Source organism: Opisthorchis viverrini (assembly GCF_000715545.1).
Source record: "Opisthorchis viverrini unplaced genomic scaffold opera_v5_115, whole genome shotgun sequence".
NCBI lineage: Eukaryota > Metazoa > Platyhelminthes > Trematoda > Opisthorchiida > Opisthorchiidae > Opisthorchis > Opisthorchis viverrini.
In genome coordinates this window covers 1,352,258-1,373,122 of record NW_008751773.1, presented here as the reverse complement: position 1 = coordinate 1,373,122, position 20,865 = coordinate 1,352,258, and the positions used below count along the sequence as shown (strand labels likewise).

General features: G+C 43.3%; 2 protein-coding genes across 2 annotated transcripts in view; one reads left to right on the top strand and one right to left on the bottom strand.

Moving 5' to 3' along the window:
* Window positions 1-3,185, bottom strand: part of T265_05929 (hypothetical protein) — a gene marked incomplete at both ends in the record, with an annotated part of 11,577 nt that extends 8,392 nt beyond the window's left edge. Inside the window, one exon of the mRNA XM_009171064.1 lies at window positions 3,074-3,185. Coding sequence (XP_009169328.1) covers window positions 3,074-3,185 — 112 coding nt within the window. The remainder of the gene's footprint in view (window positions 1-3,073) is intronic.
* The window catches only part of T265_13909 (hypothetical protein), a gene marked incomplete at both ends in the record, with an annotated part of 31,350 nt that extends 10,765 nt beyond the window's left edge, over window positions 1-20,585 (top strand). Inside the window, 11 exons of the mRNA XM_009171077.1 lie at window positions 652-907; window positions 940-1,145; window positions 1,180-1,261; window positions 4,189-4,281; window positions 12,438-12,584; window positions 14,781-14,876; window positions 15,664-15,848; window positions 17,084-17,172; window positions 19,725-19,886; window positions 19,990-20,081; window positions 20,442-20,585. Coding sequence (XP_009169341.1) covers window positions 652-907; window positions 940-1,145; window positions 1,180-1,261; window positions 4,189-4,281; window positions 12,438-12,584; window positions 14,781-14,876; window positions 15,664-15,848; window positions 17,084-17,172; window positions 19,725-19,886; window positions 19,990-20,081; window positions 20,442-20,585 — 1,552 coding nt within the window. The remainder of the gene's footprint in view (window positions 1-651; window positions 908-939; window positions 1,146-1,179; window positions 1,262-4,188; window positions 4,282-12,437; window positions 12,585-14,780; window positions 14,877-15,663; window positions 15,849-17,083; window positions 17,173-19,724; window positions 19,887-19,989; window positions 20,082-20,441) is intronic.
* Between the last annotated feature and the right edge of the window lie 280 nt (window positions 20,586-20,865).

Genomic DNA, 20,865 nt, shown 5'->3' with positions numbered 1-20,865 from the left:
AAGGTGGCAGCTTTAGGTCGGGCCTGAATTTACTTATCTAGGTGTTTGATTGATGTGACTATGATGGGATTCTCAGAAGAGGCAGATATTAAAAGCTACTGCGATTTTTGCTACGTCATTGATAGCACTGATATCATTACTCTGTGGATGCCAGGCGGGTAGCGCTGATCATGTGTGACTGAGTCATGCGGCACAAGCCACTTTAACACCTTTGTCTACGCTAACAAGCTGTTAAACCGAATCCGCATCCATTCAACCTGATGGGTGGACGCATAAAATGGGATGAAGTTCATTCTGCAGGACGGTCAGCATCATCATCTTGGTAAGCTGGCGCCTACTTGTTCTACAGCCATGGAATAAGGAGCTTTGTTTGATAGTGCGAGAAAATGTGGGTTGCAACTTGATACCCATAGACCTTTCGTCTCTAAGGGGAAGCGGTCAAAGACAGCGACTCTGATTCGCTACTGGGGTGTTCACTTACATTCCCGTTTTCCAATAAACTTCTTAGATGAGCTGATCTAGTATAACTAATTCGTTTGCTGTTTATCATCTACTCGGTTGAATCATTTAATTTCCATTGATAATCACTCGGCTTACACGTTTCCCAGCTGTAAATGCTTACTTTTGCTTTTGCTTCTCTCGCCAATTTAGAGGGGGTCTGGAAGAAGTCGTTCGAGGACCTGTCGTACGCCCTGCTGCGGCAACAAAGCAATACCAAACTAGTCTCCAATTCGCCAACAGATCTCAGAATGTTGTGGCTGCTCGTACTTACTTTTACGAGTCGGAATACCAGTGTGATCGGAATATGGAAGTGTTCCTGCAGTGTTTAGATTACGTTTCGGGGTCAACCGAAAAGGAGGGTTTTGCGGCTATTAAAGTCACTGCATTGGGTCGCCCTCAGTTGTTGGTAGGTACTTGGTTATATGTTTAACGCTTCAGCTTCAAATGTCGGACTTTTTAGTCCAGATGAAACGTTTGTTCAATTTATTGTTAGCTGCGGATGATGGAAATCTACAAAACCAAACAAGTCAACTCCGTACTCTTGATGTCAACAACTTCCGACAAAGACTCGAACGACTTGGGGTCAAAATATCCTACGATGATAACCTGAAGTGGTTTACACTTTTGGATGTTTCTGGGGATGGGTTAGTTTGGTTACTTTATACACTCATTGTTTAGGGTCGTCGACCTGTTGGATTGGAGCCACCTAAAGTCATTCGAACATGATCTGGCTGCTATATTCACTGTGAAGAATCGAGAGGTAAATCTTCTATTAATTACATGTTTATTCTCTCCACGTTATGGTTCAGGTGGTTAGAGCCCGAATTTACTGACCGGAAGGTCCGTGGTCCGAACCCGACTTCTGCCTCTCGACTTCCCCTGTCTGGGCTTGCGCAACCTAGCAGTATCCCAGCCGTCGTGCTTCCTTCGGGTGGCATGGCAGATGGGCACCGGAAGGGTGCTACAACGGAATGATTTTAGTTCTGTCCACGCCACGCTGTACAACAGTCTCTATAGAGGTTGCGAAATTCTTTATTTGTAATGTGTTTATGGCCATCTCTCTCTAAAACGAGGGGCATTCAAGCTGTTGCCTTCAAGGCATAGCTCTCTTCGCAATCCCTCCGCTTAACAGTCCACTGGCAATATTATATTTACGCACCGACTTATCAGCTTCCGCCTCCAATGCGCGGCTACCTACCTCTAGTCGATCAATGTCAGGGAAGTAATTTACCTGACCCAAAGCACTTTTCCGACTCTCAAAGCAACAGCACAAATCTGTAAATGACCATCACTACCCTAAATTTTGCTGTTTGATTTGTGAAAGACGTGTTGCAGCCATCGTGGGTTGTAGCGATTTGGCCGTACGGTTAGCAGCGTTGCATTCGAGCCTGATTAAACTGTCGATCGTTCTTCCTCATCATCATCAGAGGCAGCATTTTCAGTGTTGATGCCGATGCTTTAATGCTTTACAATCAAAAAGTTCATATAATTATGTTTAAAGACTTGAAGTGAAAAGAAGAGAAAGGAGTGGATGAGGAATAGATTTAATGCTGGTCAATAGGAAGCATTCTAAGGCACATGGACCTCCAACTGTTCGATAAGACAATATGTAAAGTAATTGACAGCAGGAACGCGACTAACAGCCATTTCTTGCAATGCCTCCAATCAAGCGCAGGGGAGGTCATAGGGGCCTCATTCTGGAAAACGGACCTCACCACTAACAACCATTCCTAATCCCTTGCACGTCATCCGCCTCTCAGCTTGCGCCGTTCTGAAGGATGCACAAAGAACAACACACGTCTCCGTAGACGATGTTTTGGCGTGCGTAACCAGTGGTCGAAACACCACTGTTGATGGTGCTTGATGTTTTCCGCGGCTGAATTACCTGCTGCACACGTTTTCTGGAAGACCCTAAGTTTCGACATTTTCGACATATTCAGCACTTTTCAATATTCCTGCCCTTTTATATCCCATTCTAACGTGAAATAAGTCTTCAGGGTGTTCGTCCCCAAATCTCAACAATTTGTGTCAATCAGGGTTGATGAAACTGGCCTCACACATAACGATGGAATGTGAGTCTTCAAATTTAGTGTCTCCAAGTCTCCATTATATGATCATTGGTAATAAAAATAATATAATCGTCCAGCTGTAGCACCCTCCTGGTACTAGCTGCCATGCCGCACGAAGGAGGCACGAGGGCCGGCATACTGCAAGGTTGCGCAAGCCTAGACAAGGGAAGTCGAGAGGCAGAGATCGGGTTCGAACCACGGTCCTTCTGATCAGTCACACATAACGATGGAATGTGAGTCTTCAAATTTAGTGTCTCCAAGTCTCCATTATATGATCATTGGTAATAAAAATAATATAATCGTCCAGCTGTAGCATCCTTTCGGTGCCTAGCTGCCATGCCACACGAAGGAGGCACGAGGGTTGGTCGCCCAAGCCTAGACAGAGGAAGTCGAGTGGCAGAGGTCGGGTTCGAACCACGGACCTTCCGGTCAGTAAATTCGCCCCCTAACCACTTGGTCCATCTCGCCCCGATCATTGGAAATTGCCATTTTGAGCAACATACGTGGATTTACATAGACAACACTTGCCTCAACTCCGGATATTAAGCATCCGCCAAAATAGAAAGATATCGCTGTGGTCATTTCACCTGGTGCAGCCGCCTCAAAAGAACGCATTGCTGTTCGGGCGTTCTTTTGACTGTATGACAGAATTTTCCGCTATTTTCCGCGACGTTACAAGTTTGCCGGAACAAGATTTTAGGCTGAACTCCTTGATTACAGGATTCCCCCCACAAACCTCGGAACAACTGATTTATACTTATTTTCAGGTCTTTTCTGAGATAGTCAAAGGCAGGCTAAGTGTTCGAATGGTAGTGGCGTCATATCCTGTCTAAGGGTGAGTTACTTTTCATTTTAAATGGCCACCCGTAGCCACCTACAGGAGGCCGTGGGTTCGAATCTCCTCAGCTCTTCGTGATACATGCACCGCTGGTGACCCCCAGCAAGGATGAAGCAGCTATACAGGATTTACATGGATTTCTCCATATATGGAGAAACATGGATTACTCCATATTCGGACCTGAAAAGGAGGGGTTAAAACCCTTTGCAACCTACAAACTATAGGTTGGTATGCCATCGATGACTCGTTAAACAAGTCCATCATTGAGCCCTTCATGACTCAGCCTGCGTCATGCTATTATGATGGTTACGTACCGGCGGTCGTATAAATGTAGGCGCTTTACAAATACAGCGAAGTTCGCCAACCAGATACATTCATCACAAAGAGTTGTTATTGAATCCCGGTACCAAGGTTTTCTTTCCAGGAACACGTTTACTTTGGGGACCCATGAGGTTTTCGCGGTTGAAACGGAGAATCACATAATTTGTTCGCTCCCGGTCACTGTCCACCCCCCATACATTACCGTTCTCGAACTGCTGTACAAGGAAAACACTAATAAAAACAGGATGCGAGACGTGGGATGCTTCATTGTGAGCACTACTCACATAACCAAGTTTCTCTTACAGTCAAGGTATAGGAAGTTTTAGTACCAGAACTAATACTAGTAGTACTATTCTGGTCTCATTTACCACCAATGGTTCACGTGTTACAAGCCAGCAAATAGAGGTCAGCTGTATGGTGTTTTCAAAATATCATTGCCTTTTTAATTTTCTACTACAGACAGGAAAGCTCGAACAGTTGGTTCCAACCCTAACTCCAGATGGTTTAGAGCAGATGAGGAACATGCTTCGGCGAATGGATACGATTGCAACGGTAAGCTGCTGGTTGAAACGAAACTGTGTCTTGAGCATATCCATCTTTTCAACTTTCCGAGTCAAACCTCGTATCTTTAATTTCTACGCGGTTTCTCTCAGTATTACCTACTGCTTGCTTTGGGTTTCACACTATTTTGCAAGCTGAGGATTTTTCTCTACTATGCATCGACCTCAGTCAGCCGAAACTAGAAAACGTCCACATTTCCGCTTGATTAGTGAAGTTTTGCCCAGAAGGCGTTGGGAAAAGATTCTTAGATCTCGAGCTCGATGTAGCTCTTAACTAAAGGATATGTTTCACTTCCACTGCTATATTTTAGTCCTTTATTCTCCATGCTTATGCAACGTAGTGGTTGCGGGGCTTTCACTTTTTGTTGGCGTATCAACCTTGTACCGAATCATAAGGACGTTACAATGTTTTGTCTGATAGTGAATTAAAACTTCCCAGATTATTTGCGTCCCATCGTAATAGTTACTGTCAAATATTCGTGCACTGCAATTTTTATAGGGATTTTCACACTCAGTTTTCACTGTCATTAGCAATTTATACGTGAAGACTGTATACTCTCAAGTATGGCCTAGGTAGCCTGCTTCAGCGACCTTTCGGTCTTATTCACAGCTGCCTAATTTAGCTCCACAAGACACTGAAATATCAGACATCCCTAGGATGAAACACCATTAGTTCCGATATGTGAGCCAATCATTTTTGATGTTTTGTATCTTAAATCCGTCGTTCCAAGTCAAGGGGGTACTTCATCATTGTAGTTATTTTCTCTTCTTATCATGTGGGTATCCTGGCCAAAAACCGTTTTACATAACATATCAATAAGATCAAGATTGCTTTCAGTCCAGAGTACCTATGTATCTCGAGTAGAGGGTATGATCGGTCAGTTGAAGTAATACTGCCTAGGCTTTGTGGTGTATCCTTAAGTCTGGTTAAAATTCTGGCTGGTTGCTCAGATATCTCTATTTGAGGTTTGTGATGCGATCGGTCATTGTCTTCAGCCTTTCAGTGGTTTGTTTTGAGCATCCTCATATTTTGTGTTTCTGTTTTTCTGGTTCCGCGTTTTGTTCCTTGACATGTTCAACAGTAGATGATGTGTAACTGATGCCACCGACGCTAACGTGTAATCGCATCGCTGTCTTAAGTGTGTTTGCTTGGCAAAACGAAATTGAGCAGTGGTGACCCTTGACCAATAAAAATCTGAAGTCGAATGATTGTGTTCCGAGGATGTGGTTGGTCTTGATAAGCCAGGTACCACACGCACGTTGTCTGCTCCAATATAATGGATATTTAGTGGTGTTCAAGTGCCTTTAACAGCCTTAATGCCTGTGCCGTGTCGTTTCGCTTCGTCTGCTACAGATGCTGTGAATATTACATAATCTTGTATGTTCGTGATTGTAAGCCCGTATACTTACTAACCGGCCTGTGTCAGTAATTACATTAGAATCAGATGGTTCTTGCTCATCCGTCTACGCATAAGTAAGAACCAGAAGACGGCGTGAATTCCGATGAGAAGTGAAAAAAATTTTATTGGAAAGCCCATGAGTTGCATCAACATGTGCTCTAGCTTTCCTACCTTTGGTCCGTGTTATAATTGCCGCGAGAATGAAATTGTCAACTTTTTGCACCCCAAGTTTTTGATGAAACCCATTATATTCCAGTCTGAGAAATCTTTTTGGTGTGGAGATATTACTTCTGAAGTGCTTATGGTTCCAGCCGTCGAAGGTGACAGTCAACTTCGCGACAGAGATGTCTTCCCATGGCGGGCTACGTCAAGGGAGAGCGTCGCATGTGCGTGGAGCGAAGCCAACAATAACAACTTAGTGAGAACTTTCCCAACTTTCCTGTGTAAAGAAGTATCCTGGCTGATGGCAGGAACGCCCAGTTTGGGAGAATTGATAACGACGAAAATCTTATCGGGATATTCGGTTTTCAAAACGGTTGAATCAAATTTGGTTTTCACCTTTTTTGGAGCCTTTCTGGATAGTTCTCTGCGAACGGGCATCAAAAGATAGATAAACACAGCATTCCGGTGTTTCACCTGGCCGAGTTTCCAAACTTTTTCGATTATGCTTGATTTGTAATAATCATACCCTTAGTTTACACTACAGCGTGCTCATGTTTTGCAGTTTTTCGTGATTATATGACATGGACGTTGTCATCGAAATTCCATTTGACTTTATTACACCAGGCGCATTTCTGACCGCAAAAAGTACATGATGAACGACCAGCACGGCTGCGTAGTTCAACTTGCCTGTTGGTAGCTCTTCGTTAAGTCAGAGATTGACTGGCAATATGACCTATGGCCGTTGCTACATAGATTTCGTTTGCTTACTTGAATACTGACCATATCCACCATGCATCTATTGGATAGACCAAATTGGCAATATTTCTTTTGGTACAACTTCTAGTGGTGCGCCTATTAAGTAGTTTTTTTGCTGCGCTTTATACTAAGTCAGCCACAACAGCAGCCGTATCACATAGGGCTTTCGTTTCAACCGTTGTCTTACAGCTGGGGAAATTTCCGATTTTCGAGGAGCGTTAATCCTAATACCAGTAGACCAAAATGGGTTGCCAATGTTTTGATTCACCGCTTGCAAAGTATCACTTCAAATAACCTCTCTTTCGTGTTTATTCCAACTTTAAGAAAGTTCAACTGATGCCCCTTCTGCTGTACGGCACCGAATGTTGCATAAATTTCGTATCCTCAGCTTGAAGTTTATTGCCACACCGGGAATCATAACCGGATTTGCTGTTGCGTTTCCGCGTTGCTCAAACTGCTTGGGAAAATTGCCACTCATATGTGTGTCTTTGGACTATATTTTCAGGTACAGCAAATGTTGATCGACGGCCTCACTAACTTGGAAGTCAGAGTGTGCAATGTCCGTTGTTATAATGTCTACCTAAGAATCCCGTTGGATGCCGAATAGTTTGATCCCCCCTCCCTTATTTTAAACTAAGATTCGTATTTACTTACTAGAGTACTTTTTCGTCATACCGCGCTTACGTACCTACCGCGATGCCTCAGTACCAGTAATTTTGTTATGGGCGTACGGCTTCTCGTTGGTTGAAGTTAATATGTGACAGTGCATCTGCACGTTTCTAGCACATGGCTCGGACTCCTGTGAAATCTATAATTTATATATTGGGGCTCACCTTTCGATTGTATAAGACCATTCCTCACTTGATTTCAAGCAGGTTCATTCATGTTAAGAAGTCTATGAAGTTTGGAATAATAACAGTAACTTCAAAATAATAGCTTTAATCTTCTACACATACCATCGAAGTAAAGCTGGAATCGTAGCATGGAATTACACTACTTATTTTTCTATTTGACCTTATAAATGGGAAGATCAGATCCTCAAACGCCCGAAGTACATTACTTATGACGGGCTTGAGCGTACTTCAGATGTAAGAGGCTGAAAAACAAAAAGAAGTATATCCTACGCTGATGACCATCCTCTCATTTGAGAACAGGAATCGTCAGGTTTCTACGCACGTGATTGTCGACAGGAGCGGAACTTAGCGCTCTTACGGTAGGTGGCAATCAAGGCTGAATCGATCGAGGCTACAAAGGCACCGAAGTGACAACAAAAATAGCTATTGTCATAGGACCAGCGAGGTGAGGAGCTCGTTAGCTGCTAGCAGAGATTAGCATTATCGATTAACCACTTTTGTCACTCTACGGTAACGCCTTACTGAGCAAATCGGAGAAGTCGGTTCTGAAAAGTAGTGTTCGCACGGGGCCATCTACGACCATAGCTTCGTCAAATTAATGTGATGCACGCATGCGGATCTGGGCGATGAATTGCATTCAGTAATGCAGTGTTAAGGCAAGGATCCTATCTTCCCACCATTCCACATGCAGGAGAACTGTGGTGTTATCGTACCTGCATATGCTAAATAGCCGTACTACAGCTGGAGAACAACGAACAACTCCTGTGGTCATGCGCTTAATACCATTAAGTTCTGGCCAACACAAATTCGGAAAACGAACCTCTTCATTAAGTATTCTGGTACCTGCCAAGTGGAAATTGGCATTTTCTGCCCATTCAATGGTTTAAAACTAAATCGTTCTGCCATGAAACCTTGTCGACATCCAGCTGTCACACTCCCGGAGGGAAGCAGAAGGACTGAGATGCTGCCAGGTGCACTTGAGATGCCGGGTTTCGGTTTGAACCACGAAACTTCCGGTTAATGTGGTTTCACCTCAACTACTGAGCCATCGGAGTTCGTTCGATGAGTAAATGCGTATTGTCGGCACTTGCTATTAATACGACAGAATACCGTTAAAGTGATCAAATATTATGACGAACCTTCTTCCTTCAACTGTCGATGTCTAGGGAACCTGAACAACGGTCGGTAGAACTGGCAGATAGCTAAGATCCGAAAGTAGGAATCATCCTTCAGATTTCACACTCGTATTGTTTTCTAGTTGATGGGGGGAAATGCAACATCCATCATCCAGATCATCAGAATACTCACGGAAAGGTCTTCGGTTTTGCTGAACTGAACGTTTTGATGCAGAATTCAGCCTATAACACACCGAGGTCCACTAGGAATGACGACAGTAAATCTCAGCACTCAAACTCATTACAGAGGGATGGGAAGTTTTGTATCTCTCACCTACCGAATACTGTGAAAATCTGCTAACATCTCTACCTCGGAGTGTGTGCATAGGAGAGAAGTCAATCGCTGGGTGGAGCGTAGATATTCCAAGTTCTAAAAACGGTAAATGGACATCCTGCATTATATCGTCAGCCTTGTAGCTGCAACATCTATTTTTTGGCACTCTGGAGTTTACATCAGCAATTAACTAGATTCATGTGAAGCAACCCGTGCTTGCGTTTTATGCGGTATGTACCATATTCACTTCTTTCATTTGCAGTACTTTTCATCTTGAAGGCAGTTTTCAACTCTGCAGACCATCGGGCACTATGACAGGGTCTGGTAATCGAAGGCATTCCATTGAACTACCTATTTCTTTTGAGATACCATTACACCAACAATTGTGAATTCTGGACCGTACGTGTCGAATCGTTTGCTAAAACTACTGTAGTTCTATGCACAAGTTCCGGCACCATCAACTTATGACGTCGTAGAAAGGTATAAAGGAGGCATCAAAAATGATTAGAACCGTCAGAGTAGTCAACATTTCAGAAAAATGTGAGTAACAGTAATTGCACTGGTTGTTTACCGAACCCTTCTGATGCGATCCGGCTTCCAGGTCCAAGGTAACCTCTCGTCTGATCTCATCTCCGACAGGGTTGGCAACATCGTCCTCTTTTTCATCGTTATTCTGGTTGACCACGTGCAGTGCCAAGTTTCCTATTGGGCCCTAACTTCTCCGTGATCGGAATGCTACTAAACGTTAATGATAAGAAAGATTTACTCCCCGTGGATCACCTACTTTGAATCTGCTGTTTTAAATAACCTAACTTATTTTGCTCTATATGTTTGGAAGTTTTCTACCTCCAAACGATAAGTGGGATCAAGTTAAGACCTCTTGATTACAAGTCAGTCTGTCGATTTCTTATTTTCCCTTTTATTAACCGCCACTCTATCCTGTAATTGTGCAAATGGTTTTAGCAGATACGAATTCCAATGGCCGATAAGGAAAGGTTATTCCTTACTGTCAAAAAGGCACTCACAGTGGATAGAGAAGGATCCTAGTACTAGCTTACCGCAACCCTTCAAAAGTGCTTACACCTCCAGACGCTCATTCGGACAATACGGGTAGAATCTGATATCATGAATACCTTTGGTATTGATTGGTGACTGCGTCTTTTAGCTCCTCCAATGGGAAGATCATTTAGACCCCATCTTGGAAAGCCAGTCACACCGACACCACCTAGACTTTTCAGTCTCTTTCATATCCTTCTGCTGAGTCTACAACCTGTCTGCATGAATTAGGCAGGAAAAACAGTGATTTGGCACTAAAGAACTGCAGCTCTTTGTGCTGGGGGCATTCTTTCTTTGAAGTTCACGTTTCACGACTGAACACTCGCTTTTTAACTGTCTCATTGCGGATTCGCTTTTACCAACCCACACAACGTGTAGATAGGAGACAACGGTTGCCGAAAAATCAAGAACTTCTCAGTTCCGCTTCTCGTAAAGACCACGTGTCAATCCATACAACGAAACATTCTGTACTGTAACCTGGTGCACACGTACCCTGGGATTCAGTGCTATACCGTATGGTCGTAATAAGTGTCTCAACTTAGCCAACGGAACACGAGCCTTAGAGATTTGTGCCTTGACACCCGTTACACTACATTCGGAATTTATACAAATTCCAGGATACGTAGATCACCCCATAATCTCCAGTATCTGTTTGAATTGTGAGTGACGTGTTCAGTGATCGCATGTCAAGGAGCATGACCCTACACCTTCTGGATGCAAGGTGCATGTCACTACATCCAGAGGCCTTCGTGTCTCCTTTTCCTCTTCGAAAGGGAGACCGATGTCTGCATAAATGATTGTCGGAAAAAGTGACAGCATTCGCCTCGCTATCTTGTCAACCACGGTTGATTTGCGACGGATTGAGTTGGCATTCTCCACGGATACCACTTCGGATTGCCCACCGTGTGGTCTCATAAGTCTGAGATTGCAAAGGACCTACCATACTGACTAAATTCTGGAGCATTCCCTGCTGAGCATGCTTTTAAAGAAAACAGACTGAGCAACAGATTCAGATGCGCCTTGAAAATCAAAAAATGCCAAATTTTTGGGTCGCTTCTACGTATGGTGTTGTTCTAGCGGCTGTGGGTGAACATACGATCAACCTCTACTCAACCGGAATCCCGCGCTTTGCTGTCGAGTCAGTGCTTCATGGGCCACTGTAAGGCGACGAAGGACAAGTGGCGCCAAGAATGTCATCAAAAGCGGAGTCAAGCTGGTCCCCCTTCTATTACCGAATTCACTACGGGCCGTTTTCGGAAGCAGTCACTAATGCCCATTCTCTTCAGTTTTTACCTAGTGGTGACACAGACTAAAGACTTCAGGCCCATTCTTGAACTTTGCCGGTGGGAGGTCCTTCCAGATCAGGAGCTCTGGGGCCTGTGAGAGAAATCATGCAGTCATAAACTTCCGAGGGCGTCGGAGATTCACCTTGTAGGATTCTGGTGCATTTCCAGAATCTGACTGAGTGACAGCATGGGGAGGCATAATGGTCGGGGCATCCCTTCTTATAGACACTCTGATCCTTATCGGTTTTGCTCACAAGCAGACCTAATAGTTAAGAGAACCATTGCGGACGGAAGGCTATACAGAATAACCCCAGACACGTGTTCAGTTGGTGTTTTCCAGATGCGGTCCTTATGCAGAGAGGCGAGTGGGTTATAAAATCTGTTTGGTCACTCGAAGGCTTAGCTCCTCTGATTTGCAGCACGAGATACTTATCGTACTGCATACTGGGGAAGATGATGCACTCCTGCTGTTCATGTGACTTACCGCTGATTTTGTAATAGAGCAGCTATCCATTCGGCAGTTACCCCAAAACAGCTACCCTTGTCTTTGAGCTATGGATTTTCTTGGATAAGAAACTTTCATGCCTTTTGTAGCATTGGATGCATCGAGACAATATACAGTTTATTGTCTGCGATACATGTCGATTTGTACGCTGCACATAATTTCCCTCACTCTTATATCTGCTTGATGATTTGAACCACTTACTTTGTTTATTCCGGTTTTCGACATGTCAGTTATGCAGGTACTAACAGTGCTAATTGTTGAGCCCTATCTGCTTTAGATTTGAACACTTACTTCGTTTATTCCGGTTTTCGACATGTCAGTTATGCAGGTACTAACAGTGCTAATTGTTGAGCCCTGGCAAAAAATTAACCGTTTAGTTCGACGCTTCCAGTTTTTGAAAACCGGCTTTTCAGATCTTGGTTGCACATCTGCCGAGCCTTACCACCGCCTCGCCATGAGTGCCTTTCGTATTCTAGGTTCCCGGCTATTTCAGATCTTCTTTTGCCCACGAGATGATCTTTCCGTGACTTCTTAACTTTCGCCCATTGCTTAATTTGATTGCAGAAAATCAAATCCTCCACCGTAGAATGGTATATGAAAGTGTTCAACTCAGTCTGTGATTCGTGTCCATCCAACGTCTTCCTGCTGCTAAAATAGTGTCTTCTTATCGTGCTTTTTAGTACGCCAAATCGGTCGGAGTGCGTGTGATGGTAGATGCAGAGCAGTCCTATTTTCAACCGGCAATCCGTCGCTTAACAATGGAGATGATGAGGTTGTTCAATAAGGATGGTGCTGTGATGTTCAATACCTACCAATGCTACCTGAAGGTAACCCCGTGTATATGACATGCACGTTTTTCCCGCTCAGATGCACAACCTTAGTTATATTACGATTCTTACTGGCTTTCTCAGCAATGTCCTACCGGCCCTATCTTTATCGTAAGTAGCAGATTCATTGTTCCATCCTACTAAAATATTTTCGCGAAAATTCCAAGCTAATTTTGTGTGACTACTAACTTGTATTGTGTTCATATCGTTCCCGATTGAACTATCCTTCTTTCTTGACGTGATTTGTCTGGTTACTTCACTTCGAGGAGCAACATCCTGCGTCGTGGATTAGATTTTTCGAGGTTTAACTCATTTTCGTGTTTACTTTTATTTGCGCGTTCAGCGAATCAGGTTGTGACAGTACACCCACCCCGATACATACCACGAAAAAGTGAGATGACGAAATCCGAACGGAATTTCCAGAAAGGGATATTCTGGAAATCGCGCTTTCATCCGTAAAGCCAGATAGATAGGTGCAGTTTTCCGATAGATATGAATACTAATCACTCCTTTTGTATTTTACGACCACGTTGTCATGGCCGTATTCGTCATCTGAACGAGGCGTATTCAAAATTCTAATTGGCAACAGACATTAGTGAACAAAGTGGTCAAGTGATTTCCCCCCAGTTCAGCCAGCTTCGTTTTCTTATCCAAGTTACATCAGAACAGGAGGCATATCATTCACAGCGCTTCCTAAACGTGCATCTCGCCGGATCTCTGGAAGATCACTGGATCTCGAAAGGGTACTCGGCGTCCACAACAGAGCAACTTTGAAAAAAATTGCAACCTCCATTGCTTTACTAGCAGTAGAGCGAGCAACAGAGCAGGTTTTATCGCGAATGCTGCGAGAAGACCGATTTCATGAGAGCCTGTCCAAGTTCAGCATGAAAGCACAAGATCTAAAGCTGCAATTCCCAGCCATCATGTCTGGATTTCAGAGCCAATCCACTTACTGACCTACGAAACCAGATACCGTGTAACATTAAGCAGAGCGTTGCGTGCCGCCATCCTCCGATTCTAGCTCCCGACCGAACATCCCCTTTACCCGAATGTCAAAGTTAGAGTGCCAACTCAAACAAAAGTACACTGGTCTATTCACTCTTGGTGATACGCAGCACAATACCTTGAATACACAACCAGCATATTCACGAGTTGGTGAATATGCAAACATAACTCAAGCTAGATCGTAGTCGGAACCACAGAAGTAACTACCGATTCCACAGTACAGCTGACACTGAGCACAGCATGGAAGTAAGAAACACTGTCCGACCAACTCCGATCAGTATTAAGCGCCTCGAGTTACATCTGTCGTTTGTTGCTTCCAGAATTGTGAAGATGTGAAGAGTGCCAAATACCGAAACATGCAGAATGCACATATTCAAGTTTTCCTCTCATCTGAGATCAACATAAATCCAACAGATCATGTGAACCAAGCGGAATTTCATGGGTTTGGTCATCTTTACCATTAAGCTGCATCGCGTTTCTATGCGTCTATCAACACTATAAAGGTTACTTTCGCCATCTCAAACGTGGATCTCATAAGCTGTTGCCCACAGATACGTTCACCTTCTGACGTGTTAATTCGGTTCGGATTTTCATTTGCAGCAACGTCATTCTTTGACACTTGTTTCAATTTGCACAAACATGCTGTTTTTAAAGGTTGGGCGGTCCAAGTGTGATGGGCACTAATCTCTGGGATGATATGATTACCATAGCTCAGTAAATCGCTCTAGCATGTTGTCTTCTGCCATGGTTGTAACGTTTGACCTGTGATTGATCTATCCAGTTGTCTCCTCAGTAGATCAGTGTTGAACATCTTTGAAATCAGTCGTCTTGTGAATATTGATCACCTTTGTCGCATTATGTCAGTTCTTTTTTGACAAATGCAACCGCCGTTTCGAGGTCCCTTTATTGATCCTCTGTATAATTCTTGGGGAGATGCAATACAGAGAACTCTATCCTGGGTCCACAGATTGTGGATCTATTCTTATCTGTGATAGGGGGTTGTTCATTGGGTTAGCTGTTACTCCGATGGCTAATGATGTCCATGTTTCTCATAGAGTTTGTATTTCAAAATCAGTGTTCACTTCGTTAAGTTGTTTTCTCAACTATCTAGACAGGAATCGGTCCCCGAACTACTGCTACCGTTTTTATCCACGAAGGGAGTCACTAGTTTCGCTTTTTTATATCTTACAGGATGCATATGACCTGCTTCAGCAAGATTTGAACCATTCCGAAGTCGAAGGGTTTCATTTCGGCGCCAAGCTTGTTCGAGGAGCTTACATAGACCAGGTATGTTGCCACAGCTTTGATCAGTTTAACGTTGTCTAGCGTTTCTGGTTCCTATACTCACTCACTCACCCACCTTGGATACGTTGACTGATCGCTCTTTTTCAACCGGTGAGTAACTTCTAGAATCTTTCTTCTACTTTTTCGTCCACAGATGATGTGTTCATTTGGGTATTCTTCCAACTTCATGCCCGTTTTTTTCATGTTACGCTAGTGTTCTCAATGAACTATCAGAACGCTTTTTCCGATTCATTGTTTAATTCATCAATCAATTTCCTGTTGCTATGACTTTGTCCTCCCATTTTGGTGTTCGTTAAACCGATCTCTTATCTGTTTCATTTCAACATGAATGATTCGAATCGTAGGTCAGTTGATCACTGCTTGACCGCATGGTGATTGAGTTCGGGTTTCATCACTTTTTGGGAGAACACAATTATCAACTGCATCCAGACGATTGTCTATGTTTGCTACATTAACCTCCTACTATTTACAGAAACTTCAACGCAACTCTTGTTAATGTGATTTAGATTTCTCACGCTGTTTTCACTCACCTACACCTATTGTTATGTTGTTTTTCTCTATTAGACCTTAGAGTTGTTGTTCGTGAACAGTAGGGGACTGAAGAAATGAATTTGGTTCCATCTTCATTTTTCTGAGGTACGATTTATGTTTCCTAGTCGCATACTTTGTTCATTCTAGTTCAGTAAAAAATTCTCGGTCAATGAATTCACCACATTGACAACAGAATCCGTCTGATGATTGCCTTTATGTTTGTTCTCCAAACCATTAGGAGCGTGCACGTGCTCGCGCGCTGGACTATGAAGATCCGATTTGCCCCACTTACGATGCTACCACGAAAATGTACAAGTCTTGTGTACTCGGGGTGTTAGATGCCATCAAGCAGCGCCCGCTGGGTCATGTGTCCGTAATGATGGCAACCCATAACGAGGACATGGTTCGCTTCGTGCTGGAGAAGTACGTTTTATTTGGCCTAATCATACTCACACCGGTATGTATTTGTTTACAACAGGCGATTTCCATTACCACAAACACGACTGTTTCTACCTGTGTTCGGGTGTTCATGCAGGAGACCTACTCCCAGAAAAAATCCGCGAAGCTCAAGTGAAATTCAGGGTTCTCAGAATCACCGCGAAGTATAACTAGACGTGTCTCTATCGAATGGTGTCTCAACCGGATGTTTTGATGATATATTGCATGTTCTTGTGCACGATTTCTTCCTTGAGAAGCAAAACTGTCTTGTCGTACACCTTTTTCAGGCTGACAACTATGACTATTATTATTATTGTCATTATTACTTAGGGCTTTATGACCGAACCGTGCGCTCCAACAATTTTTTTGCATGGAGAGAAGACAATAGCGTTTTGCTCATGAAACAAGGCCTTCCCCACTGCTTCTGTTCCTTTTCGTGATTAACTCATCAATGAAGCATGCCCTACAAGACTCTGGGTACTTGTCCCAGCCCGAACATGTTTATCACAAACTGTGAGACGTCGTACTGAACAGCGGGCTAACGGGAATGCCCACACACGTGATCTTACAAGCATCCGTCGTCGGGTCAGTTATCACTTTCAAAAAGATACTGTCCCTCCACACAAGCTTCTGCAAACGAGCCAGCTCTACCCCTATCAATGGTGGTGCAGTCACCTAAACCCTTTTGGGAATGCATAATTTTGCTCACTAATGAAGTACAACGGGAAATCAGCTTCCGAACTGCTACTACAAGAAAAACTTAATGCTAGCAGGGATGACGTTTATAGCTAATACCTTGATGACTTGTCCTAACTTGTGATGAAATGTTTCCAAGCAGATTGCTCGATAATGTGAGCGAAGCAGCGTAAACAATACCCCAGGTGATACCTATAGAGTGACGTTAAGGGGTGCATTTACACAGGGCATATTCTTATTAGTGCCAGGTATGAATATGGAAGCTAACCCATTCGAATTGACGACATTCACAGGAATCATCATCATCGGAGGCAGCAACATCAGTGTTGATACTGGTGCTTCACTGCCGTTGTTTCACCTACTGTTTTCCTTGGTGCCCTAGCTAGCTATCATTAGTTTCACCAGTTTTTTTAAACTTTTCTGAAAAAAATGATAGAGGCTGTTGAGACAGAAACGTTTGGTTTGGAACTCGAAAGTCAGCTGACTTAGCTCCCGACTAACTATTCAATTTTCCTTTTCCCTAGAATGAATGAGTACAGTGTAACGCCAGAGCAACGGCTCATTTGTTTTGGACAACTCCTCGGGATGTGTGACCACGTCAGTTTTACTCTCGGTAGGTTAATTTGACTTCTATAGTCCTGTTACTTTTTCTTAGCTATGAATTATCAAGAAATGACCCAGGCTTATGTATTGCGCCTATAAACAGTTGTAATTTCACTGCAAAAATTTAGTGCGCCTTTTCGAATTGACGTTTGGATCACAATAGCATCACTGATGGCTCTTTGAGCTACGGCTCGACATCTGAACTCCAAACAACAATGTAACCATACGTTGCCAGCTTTTGTCATTTGAATCCTGTCCTGCCCTATTCAAATTCTCACCAAGTCTAGTCGTCACAGGTAGCTTGACCGACTTTCAAACCACACGTTTTCACAATCTTGGGCTTCTCACTGGAATCGCGTTGAATAAGGTTCGCGACGGATATTCGTTTCATCACACTGCTGACCTCTTACTCCGATAAGATGCTTGACTTCATTTGTATCGTTTCCTTGACCTTTTTTCAGGGACGCAAGGCCATTTATACTTATTATCAATACTTTCCCATTCCTTCCACTCTTCCTCATGACACTGTTTCCTCGCGGTTGTAGGACAGCTAATTACTTGTGACTACCTCTGGTCTGTGGCTGTCGACGATGCTGAAGCCAATCTGTGCTCATATTTGAACCTGAAGGGGCTGGACATTCAACCGTCATTGTAACTTCGTTTTTCACTGTGGTTAACCGCTACTTATTCTATTTATTTCTAGGCGCTGTTTCAGGAACACTCAGATGACTGGGCAGGTCTTAATGAGCCATACTATCCAGGCATAAGGTTGTGCACGAATAACTTGAATCGCACTGCTAAATGTACGGTGCGTTATTCTGTTCTCAAATACAACTCTAAGCTGCAAGATACCGATAGAGTAGAGCCTGTCCCACAATTGGTTGCAGGCAAATCATCCCCGAACATCAACGAGCAGATTACCCCGGTCTAACCTTTCACTAGCCTGTGTTCTGGTGTTCTGCTAGAGGATCAATGGGAATAAGAAGCCCCTCAGCGTCAGGAAAGGTCTCTACACAAAAATAGCATTTTTGGGCACCTTGATGTATGTTGCCTACTGGTATACCATCATTCGATCATTAGTGAGACAGGCCTGTGAAACCAGTTAACTAACTTACAACAGACAATCTTCAACAACCCACGAGTGTTCGTGCACAGCTAGTATGTTTCCAGGACTCCGGAGACACAAGGATAAAATTTTGACGTGTTCTTTTCGCGGTCCATCCGAGAACAACAGGAGGCATGGGTCCAATTCGTGTGGAGGTTTTTGTACAATGGCTTTTGAAGTTACGTATTCATTTATTGTGCTGCTCAAACGTCATACTTTATCGTCGATCTTTAGCGTGTTTGCTGAGGTTGACGATGATCTAGTAAATGTTTCACTGTTATTCGAGACAGGATAAGTACAGTCGTGACTGTGGATTGTCCGTCATTAGGAGCCATCCTGTTGGAATGCTGATTATTTCATTTTCTGAGCTATCGGTGTTTCAGCGGCAGTTGAATGTTACGTTCATGTCGTCGTTGCGGACAACTTGTGACTTTTGTTCCGTGGATAGATTGCAATCATCATCGTCATAATCATAATTGACATGAATACACCAATAAAACATGCTGATGCTTAGCTGCCATGTTGAATTGCAGTGGGCATTCAGGATTACTGAGGTAATAAAAATGGATTACATTTCAGAGGTCGGTACAACATTCCTTTCAGTGTTAAGTTACTATTTCCTACTGTCACCCGCCTTTTTTCCTAGTTCTCCTTAGCAAATCAGTAAATTATGGAGCTCCTCTTTCTTGTCTTCCCTTTTCCACAGTTTTCAGTGCTTCATTAATAGAGTTTACTATTGTTTCATCAAACATGCTATGTATGTTTCGTCCTGTCATTTTTCTCACTCTCGTGCTGTTCCAAGCTTCAGTCACACTACATCTTTCGCCCCACCGTCACAGCATGTAATGCTGTGTTGCTTGAAAAATCCTATCAATTTGAGAATAATGTACTTGTTGGATGTTTAGCACCCCTCCGAATGATTTATGGGTGGATGTAAAAAGGTCGTCCGCTTATCACTTTGTCTACCAATTTTTCGTTGTTAAAGATGACAGTGCGCATCTCCAACTGCCGCGATTTTTTTCAATAAGTGTTGAATAAGGCGTGAAATTCGTGAGCAGTCAACCGGTCAACAGTGAAAAACTTTTAAGCGAAAACCATGTACATGATTCATCCAGCTGATGAGGCCGAATCACATCACAGTGCGTAGTATATTGTTTTCAACCCTGTCCACCATCTGCGTTCTTAAGGAACCTCATCTAGCATACGTATAAGATCGTGTGAAATCAAACTGCGTTCGCTATACTTATGTTCATTCTTACCGCGTCTCTAAAGTGGCGCCCGTTGCTTTCAGGTCCTTTGCTTTCGACGTCTTCTGCAGCTGACATGATAGCTTGACTCAGGCTGTAGCATATACAAATGTGTGTGAATTCTAACCTTAGACCACCGTCATCTGTTGTCACGGGTACAAAAACTGCTTTATTTTGAAGCTAAAGCTTCTGCTCTATTTCTTTCTAAAGGTCAGCGAGGATACTCCGTCTACAAGTATGTACCATACGGACCAATAGAGGATGTTCTTCCGTACTTATCCAGACGTGCCCTAGAAAACGGTTCAATGCTTTCCAAGGCGAAGCTCGAACGCCAAACCATGTGGAGTGAGCTAAAACGCCGCTTAAAACAGGGTAAACTTTTCTATAAACCCTGACTGTTCAACGGACTCGACGGCATTTTTGACGGAATAATTTTCCTGAACCGAACGTACTTTCTACACCCAACCTTTTCAAGCGACTGGACATGTGGAGATTTCGCGTAACCCTCCTCGTGTCGTCATCTATCAATACTACCTTCATGGACCTTGTTATTCAGAATTTATAGAGGTGAATAGTAGAACTGCCTTCTGTTTGATCGAAGCAGTTGTTACTGTAATGTGCTGGTAGTTTGCATTCCTGTTACAATCATCCAGGTAACTGAATATAACAAGATTTTGCTTGACCTTTGACATAGTGACATGATTCTAGTGTGTTTATTGCTTTCTCACTTGCCATCCCTTTTGCCAGCCCTTTTGCGTTTTTTGGACGGAAACTGAACTACTCGGCANATGATTCTAGTGTGTTTATTGCTTTCTCACTTGCCATCCCTTTTGCCAGCCCTTTTGCGTTTTTTGGACGGAAACTGAACTACTCGGCATTCCGTTTTGGGTCTCTACCGACTGCGTTTGTTTATATATCTTATTTCAGGTTATTTGGTACACTGAAGAATTTCATCTAACGACATTCCCATACAATGCGCTTATTTTTTTAACTTTACAAGAACCAGGTGGATGGGATTTGAGTTTCGATTATGCCGTCGAAGTGGATGGTTGGTGGCTTGGTTCATTTAGGAGGTCAGTGATGTGTCCCCTGAGCTTGAGATGTTGGATGCAAGCTTTCCATAGCTAGTTAAATTAGCAAAAGTTCCCACCTACAACGGATTGTTGATGTCGCTAAGTAAATCGCAGGATAATGAGGCTTAATTTTCGCAAGAAGTAGAGAAGCTTGCCTATTCGCTGGGCAAACTGTGAGAACGGCATATGTTACGGAATATCTGAAAAACTGTCTATTCTCTTGACTTCGCACGTAATACACTGTAGCAAATTAGAATAATAAATGGAACCTTTTTTGC